Source organism: Oncorhynchus clarkii, unplaced genomic scaffold, assembly GCF_045791955.1.
Source record: "Oncorhynchus clarkii lewisi isolate Uvic-CL-2024 unplaced genomic scaffold, UVic_Ocla_1.0 unplaced_contig_12441_pilon_pilon, whole genome shotgun sequence".
NCBI classification, from domain to species: Eukaryota; Metazoa; Chordata; class Actinopteri; order Salmoniformes; family Salmonidae; genus Oncorhynchus; species Oncorhynchus clarkii.
In genome coordinates, this window is record NW_027260196.1 from 1 (window position 1) to 7,840 (window position 7,840).

The following is a 7,840-nucleotide window of genomic DNA, read 5'->3' on the forward strand; positions in this document are numbered from 1 at the left end:
GACCCTGGTTCGGCCGGCCGTGATTGGGAGTCGCTACTTGTGGCGCACGATTGGCCCAGCATTGTTAGGGTTTGGCTGGGGTAGGCGGTCATTTTAAATAAGAATTTGTTCTTTACTCACTTGCCTAGTTAAATAAAATACACTATGCTACTATATTTCCTAAAATGTGTGCTGACGTTTCCCTTACCAACATTTGGAGGAAGGTCACTGGAGACCTGTGGGGTGGAAGTTGTGTTGGAGGTTGTGTCAGGGGTAGAGGCCATGGTGGGTGTGGAGACTACAGCTCGAGCCAGACTGGTTGCTTGTGGGATTTTCGGATGGATAATCCTGGGTGCTGCTTCAGAAAACTGTTAAAACCAGTCTATGCCTGCCAATTGCCTTATTCAATGTGTATTGGATTCCCGTCCTCTCCGCCAGGTCAAAGGCAAGTTTTCGGACATCCCAGGGCTCTTTCCATTTTTGGGGTATGACTCACCAGGTCTCATTCTAAAGAACCAGAACCACTGGTTACCCACCCAAATGGTTTTGACCTGCTTGTCTCAGTGGCGCCTCAGGGTTTTGGGTGGCACATTAACAGGCCGGGCAGCTGCTTTAATGCCCTGCCCATTTTCAATAGCATTCAGGGCACAGCGATTTGATGGTAAATTTACAACACTTCTAAGCGATGAATAAGAAATGGGAAAGTTCCAATTCCAAACGAGCTTAAGTCTCTTTCTGTACCTGTTCAAATACTCTGGAAATGCAGTATTGCTTTCTTCCTTCCATGAGATCACTAGCTATTCCATTACTTTTCCAGTGATTTCTTGCAAAAAAAAAATTACATTTAGAAAGTTGGCATAAAAAAATAGTTGCGACAATTGAATTGCCTGCTACGGTGCGTTTTCATTTCTTATCTCGTAACAACAAAAATTGCTAAAACCCAGTGTCAAATAAATATGAAGTGGTTGAAGTGTTTTTATTACCCATTTTGGAAAAATGTGAATTAATACATTTGAGACAGGTGGCAGTGCATACAGGCTATCTGTTTCATGTCTCAGGTAGCCCTCGAAAGCCAGCATGGACAGAATGCAATAATTGTCTCATGCCATATTATAATTGCACTCCTCTAGATCTGAAATAATTGAATGGTGAAGCTTGCATCCACCCAGTCAATCATAAAAGCAAGCCAAAGCAAATCAGGCATTCTTGAAAGTCTGGACAATCCTTGTCCTGCAAATAAACATTTTTATTGTAGAAAAAATGATTTTGCATGCAGTAGGCATTTATAATTAAATGCAGTGGAACTTTATAGTTAGACCCACTGGATGATGTTCTACCTTCAAAATGATTTGGCAATCATCATTTATTAGAAAAAAACAAAGTTTCCATCATGCAAGAAAGTTTAACCAAATTAAATTCACCCCATTTCAAACGGAAAAAAAAATGTGTCAATCCTCAGAAAATGTTTCTTATATCTGCCATTTCTACACTTGTAGCAATGATATTTTTTGCAACATTTCTTTTGTCGAATAAGCCTGGGTCAATGGAAACCTGCCTACTGATCTGATGAGACAGATATGACTGTGTTTAAACAGGCTGCCCAATTCTGGTATTTTCCCACTCATTGGTCTTTTGACTCAATCAGATCAGATATAGGGCAAAAGATCAGAAATGGGATGCTTGTGTAAACGCAGCCATAGAACCACAATCAGTTTTATTGGCACAAGATTAAGGGTGTGTTCAACTAACCAGGCTTTGCTGAGGCATGCCAGATCTTACAACGCCTGGATGCATGTACTGTCTGAGCAAGGGATCGCAACCTAATGCTGTGTTCAGTAACCAAGTGGTAATTCACCATATGACTGGGAAAATTCCACTTGAATGGCCATCCAACTGGTAATTACTAGTGGGAAACTTGTCTATCATCCTGAGCTCCCACATGCTGACCTCTGATGTCACCAGCTCGCTGGTCACCATAGCATCACCCACCTGTAGCACGCGCTCCAGCAGGTATATCTCTCTGGTCACCCCCAAAACCAATTATTTCTTTGGCCGCCTCTCCTTCCAGTTCTCTGCTGGCAATGACTGGAACGAACTACAAAAATCTCTGAAACTGGAAACACTTATCTCCCTCACTAGCTTTAAGCACCAGCTGTCAGAGCAGCTCACAGATTACTGCACCTGTACATAGCCCACCTATAATTTAGCCCAAACAACTACCTCTTTCCCTACTGTATTTATTTATTTTTATTTATTAATTTATTATTTTTATTTCTACTTTGCACATTCTTCCACTGCAAATCTACCATTCCAGTGTTTTACATGCTAGGCCACCATGGCCTTTTTTGCCTTTACCTCCCTTATCTCACCTCATTTGCTCACATCGTATATAGACTGGTTTCTACTGTATTATTGACTGTATGTTTGTTTTACTCCATGTGTAACTCTGTGTCGTTGTATGTGTCGAACTGCTTTGCTTTATCTTGGCCAGGTCGCAATTGTAAATGAGAACTTGTTCTCAACTTGCCTACCTGGTTAAATAAAGGTGAAATAAATCATAAATAAAATAAAATCTACTACGAAAATTACCTCGATAATTGCATTTTCTTCAGTTAAATGCAACAACAAAACATTATTTATAAAAGGCAATGTATTAATATGGTTTTTGAACACTATAGTTTGTTTACAAGCATGATAGCTGTACTTTCAGTTTATTGTTTATGCAGCTTGTTGGCCATTAGCCAATCAGCGTTTCTCAGCGAGTTCAGAGCACGGGAATGCATCCAACTAGTTACGACTTCACAACTGGTAAATTCACATCTCCCACTTGGTTACAAACGCAGCATAAGTATCTGATAATTAATTGCAAGACTGGAATGAGTTCAAACTAATGATTAGTGATTGATTGCCTGTGTAACAGGTGTAAAATATACTTGATGTATTTCACCAAAAATCTCTCATTTATTTTAATGTATTATTTTAAGGTTATTTTAAGATGTATTACAATACTTTCAAGAGTGAATTATTGTATTGTATTTCATTTCTAAATTGTGTTAATGCTGTGATGTCATCAACGGGAGCCATGCTCTTACTCCTCAGTTTGCTCAGAGCGTGATGAGGAGAGGCAAATATACTTGTATGGAGTCCAGACTGCAGCAGTAACTTTTGCCTTGTATTTGTATCCATTCCATGCAGTCATTAAAAGAGAGACAACTGGCTGAATTGTGTCCAAAGCCTTATCTTCCACCTACACCTTACCAGAACCCAACGCAGAAAGGTACCGGTTACACCTGCAGCTGGAGGTTGTTAATGTAACCGGTGCTATACTGCACCGCTGTAACTCTGCGTTGTGTGTGGTTGATTGAGGCTATAGACGTGGACTTTGGAGATCAGGTAGTTTTAATTAAGCAGAACTCACTCTCTGCATCTTGCATCTGCATCCAAAAGGAAATAAACATTTTGTAGAGAACATATGTTCTGAGAATCAACAGATGCACAATAGGAGGGACTGGGATCATTCGAGGAGCTAGCCATCGTTCACACATACAATAGCATACAAAATAGCATGCAAAATGCAATTGCCATGCTGACTGTAGGAAAGTCCACCAAAGCTTTTGCCAGAAAATTGACTGTTAATTGTTCTACCATTTTAGAGAATTTGGCAGTACGTCCAACCGGCCTCACAACCGCAGACCACGTGTAACCACTCCAGCCCAGGACGTCCACATCTGGCTTCTTCACCAGAGGGATCCTCTGAAACCAGCAACCCTGACAGCTGATGAAACTGAGGAGTATTTCTGTCTGTAATAAAGCCCTTTTGTGGGGAAGAACTCATTCTGATTGGCTTGGCCTGGCTCCCCTGCGGCTGCGCACTTGCACTCCCAGTCCCATCCATTGCTGCACCCCTGCACTCCCAGTCCCACCCATTGCTGCACCCCTGCACTCCCAGTCCCACCCATGGCTGCGCCCCTGCCCAGTCCTGTGAAATCCATAGATTGGGGCCTAATGAATTTACTTCAATTGACTGATTTCCTTATATGAAATGTAACTCAGAAAAATATTTCATTGTTGCTTGCGGCGTTTACATTTTGGTTCAGTATAGTTAACGTTAGCCAACTCTGCTGCAATGCCCACTATATAGCGCTTTTCAGATCTATTCATATATTTAACTATGGCAGATAGCTAGATCGGTGATGAGATGATCATTCAGTATGTAAACTAGCGGGCTTGGCCACCAATTAAATGGCTGGTCTTACCTTATCCTTGATCAGCATTTTGACAGTCGCATAAAATACGCTTTAAATCGATGTAAAAAATACCTAATCCACACTTAGTGTGGTACTGTCAAATTGAGCAAACCAGATTGTTCAATCTTTTTGATTCAACTTTATTTCCTGTGTAAGTCACTATTCCGTCTGTCCATCGTGTTTTGTGAGACATAGGTTCCGCTTTGCAGACTACTTTATGGGGAAAATATGTGACTATTACAATTTTTACTTTTAAAACCCATAAAAATTCAAGGATGTTTTCAGACCAGGAAATACCAAAACTGATGATGTTGGTATGTTTTTAGGTCTATAATTATCGCTCCTTGACCTCTCACAGGTGTTCAGAATTAAGATGATTAGGATCAATTGGTCCATAAATATTTCTAGTTCGTAGGCACTCCTAGATCATTCAGTCATGTCTCTCCTTTGGCAATGTGCAATTGTTTTGGCTATCGTAGCAGCAAGAGCTGCCAATGAAGGTACGTCTAATAATGAATACCATGTTAACTTGAATAGGCTACTTATCTCATGCTGACCGCCTAACAGACTAGCCAAGTTGTGGTGTTGGCTCTTGACATGTGAATGATGACATTATTGAATTTATATTTTTAGATTTTAATGTGGATTGTGAGAAACACTCCATTAAAGTGACATGGAAGGTCAGTCCAGAGTTGGTTGAACATGCTGCCCGTCTTTTCCTTGGACACTGTGTTCCGTCCACATTTTCTGTTCTTCCCACGGGAGAAGGGATGGCGACATTCCACTACAACCTCAATGGCTGTGCCATCAAGAAACGGGTAATGTCTAACTCTTGACCCAATGTATGCCATTTTGGATCCTGCGACGCCTAATGCTTCTCCTTCTATTTCCCAGGTGACTGGCAAGAAACACATCTATTCAACCAGTCTGACTTACAGACCTAACCGAAAGCCCAAACCTGCTGCCATTAGTCACCATATTAAGTGTGTTTACATAAGGTAACCATCTATGCCAGGGGCACTCAACTCTTACCCTAAGAGGTCTGGCGCCTGCTGTCTTTCGGTTCTACTTTATCATTAATTGCACACACCTGGTGTCACGGGTCTAAATCGGTCCCTAATTAGAGGGGAATGATTTTTTTTTAAATGCAGTGGAACTGAGTTGAGTGTTTTAGGGCTCTATTGGGTGTAGTGTACTCTAGCTATGGTGTTGGAATCAAATCTTCCTAAGCCTTTGCCACCTTCATTATTAAACTAAACATTCCCCCTTGTATGTAGACCTGAGGGATGGATTCCCCCATTCCTTATCCCTGCCTATGGTAGTGCTGAGGGTCATGGAGGATTGGTTTTCCACATGGCACTCCTCAATGGTGAGTGACTCATACAACATCAATTATTGTAAGAATATGTTCAGTCAACTTACCTGGTAAAGAAATTCCTAGCAGAGGACACTGCCCAAAGCTAGTTGAAACCTGTGGCTGTACAGTACGTATGAGCATTGCGCCCCTTCCCCTTCTCTGTTGCATGTAGAAGACCTTACTGGTCTGGCTAAGAGCAGCCTGTTTCCCCTGGGCTCTTTCATCCCCATCTGGGCAGCAGTGGATCAGAAGGACCATCAGCCCTTGCTGCTGCTCTTGGAGGAGTGTGTGGCGGCCACAACACCAGAATTGCAGTCTGCGAGCCTGGTGTACCCCATCATCACCAACAAGGGGTATGTACCAGACCTGGCTATGGCCATGTAGGGTGCACGTTTTGGTTTTTGACTGCCTAGCGCTACACAGCCTACTCGAATGTTGAAAAGTACTGAATACATTTTAAAGTTGGCTTATTTGCTGGATGGAAGTTCTGTTTGTCTGCTCATTGCACAATGCATTTTCAGTTGCCTTGCAGATGGGAAGACTGGGAACTCCAGGTTCCTGCCTAGGTACCACTCGTCTGCTATTCTGCTTTACCTGCAGTCCTTCAAGTTTGCCTTAGGCGAGGAAGTGAGTGGACCACAAGTTCTCGGTATGACTGGGTTGTTTTCATACTGTAGCTCTTGACTGTTTTCTTATTTCACCCCAGGTGTATATTCATTGTAAGCTTGTTGCATGGGACCCTGAGGTTTATGATATAGAAAAGAAGGCCTGCCACTACATTAAAGAGACTGGAGAGTAAGTATTGGTCACATTCTTTAACATTGGACCATAATGATGTTAGTGCCAATGCAACAGCCAACTTTTTTTATTCATAGATGGGAGCTGCTGGACGACCCGTCTCAAAGTGACCTCTGCAAGTGCTGTGACTCGAGTTGCAAGCCTCGGTTGAAGAGGCGTGTGGATTCAGGTATTTTGAGGCACTTCATTTCAAGCCTGACTAAACTGTAGTTCCATATTCATTTGAGCTGATCACTCTTGAGTTCTGATGGGACTGCAGCTTGAAGTAATTTATATATATTTTTTTCTCAGAACCCCAGGGCCTGGTTCAAAACTCTGTTCTTGGACCGCTCACAATAGTGGAAAACTCTGAAACCCGGATCCCCAGTGAATTTGTAAAATATCCTACTGTAGAACAAGGTGGGTGATTTTGGCATTGAAGACTATAGTTTACACTTGGCTTTTAATTGTATCAGCTTTGATGCCAAATTAACTTGAACCTGTAACCTACTCATCTGTCATTGTGTTCTGTATTCAGTTGACTGGTTGGTGTAATGGTCGGGAACACTTTGCTTGCCAGGTGTGTGTGCTGGTTATTTTACTGTAAAATCCCCCAACGGCAATGAGATGCATGTTACTAACAATTCTTCAACCTGTTACAGGGATGGCTGTCTTTTCTGTCTCTACAGCCATCTAATTGTAGGTGGCCTGAAGGGTGCATCACTTTCCACTATCCCCAGTATGGATATGAAGTCCTTTGACTTGAGCATGTTTCAATAAAATGAGTACTTTACAATGGTGTTTGTTTCTAATGGTTGTCAAAATGTTATGATCCTGATGAGATGTACCCTAAATCCAGTAGTGCGGAGCCGTTATCTACACAAAATAGCCAAGAGGTGACCATCTGGTTGTAAGAAGATCTCAATGAGAGTGCTCATTGTTCTGGACTTCCCAGTGTCCTGATTACTCTTGAACTGTAACACTTTCTTCTCTTGGCATAATTAGTTTGCTAATGATAGTCACAGCAGGTGTTCATGCAATGTTAACGCTATTTGAAAGATGGTCATAAGTGAACCTGCTTATTGTTGGCTATACTTTTTCAACATTAGCCCACCCCAAGATGAACTTGACAAGCCAAGTTTAGGGATTGTAGGTGGCTCATGGCCATGCTTAGGTAACAATCCAGGAAAATGGCTGTAGGTTACCTTAGTTTAAATGTGTTTTTCTTTTTTAGGAGAGTGCCCATCAGGGGAATTTACCCCAAAGATTATATCTTGGTTTCAGTGTCTTTCATACCTCACTGGCAAATGTTTACCTTTCTAACAGTTTAACTAGACTATCATTAGCATAAGGCAAGATTGAAAATCCCAGCAGTTCAAGAGCAAACTGGTTTTGGCACATTCATTGACATATAACTGATTAAACATTTCATAACACTGGCATTTCCCCTCTGACAGGTCACAAATTAATGCCACCCCAG

General features: G+C 41.8%; 1 protein-coding gene across 2 annotated transcripts; it reads left to right on the top strand.

Annotated features, from left to right (window-relative positions):
• The first annotated feature begins 4,643 nt into the window (after window positions 1-4,643).
• Window positions 4,644-7,143, top strand: LOC139401249 (zona pellucida sperm-binding protein 3-like). 2 transcript variants are annotated; one of them, XM_071145624.1, is made up of 11 exons: window positions 4,644-4,726; window positions 4,860-5,044; window positions 5,121-5,224; window positions 5,504-5,595; window positions 5,756-5,936; window positions 6,105-6,210; window positions 6,290-6,378; window positions 6,459-6,550; window positions 6,673-6,780; window positions 6,899-6,940; window positions 7,050-7,143. In XM_071145624.1, the coding sequence occupies exons 1-10, from the start codon at window positions 4,663-4,665 to the stop codon at window positions 6,913-6,915; spliced, it is 1,038 nt and encodes a 345-aa protein (XP_071001725.1). In that variant the 5' UTR covers window positions 4,644-4,662; the 3' UTR covers window positions 6,916-6,940; window positions 7,050-7,143. The 2 variants fall into 2 exon arrangements, with proteins under 2 accessions (XP_071001725.1, XP_071001724.1); XM_071145623.1 differs by having other exon boundaries at window positions 6,899-7,140.
• The last annotated feature ends 697 nt before the right edge of the window (window positions 7,144-7,840 follow it).

Bases quoted from the DNA above. Each gene is read 5' to 3' on its own strand.
- LOC139401249 (XM_071145624.1), top strand. From the start codon at position 4,663: ATGTCTCTCCTTTGGCAATGTGCAATTGTTTTGGCTATCGTAGCAGCA. The intron at 6,211-6,289 runs GTGAGTGGACCA...ATTTCACCCCAG, and splicing joins AGTTTGCCTTAGGCGAGGAA to GTGTATATTCATTGTAAGCT. The intron at 6,379-6,458 runs GTAAGTATTGGT...TTTTATTCATAG, and splicing joins TACATTAAAGAGACTGGAGA to ATGGGAGCTGCTGGACGACC.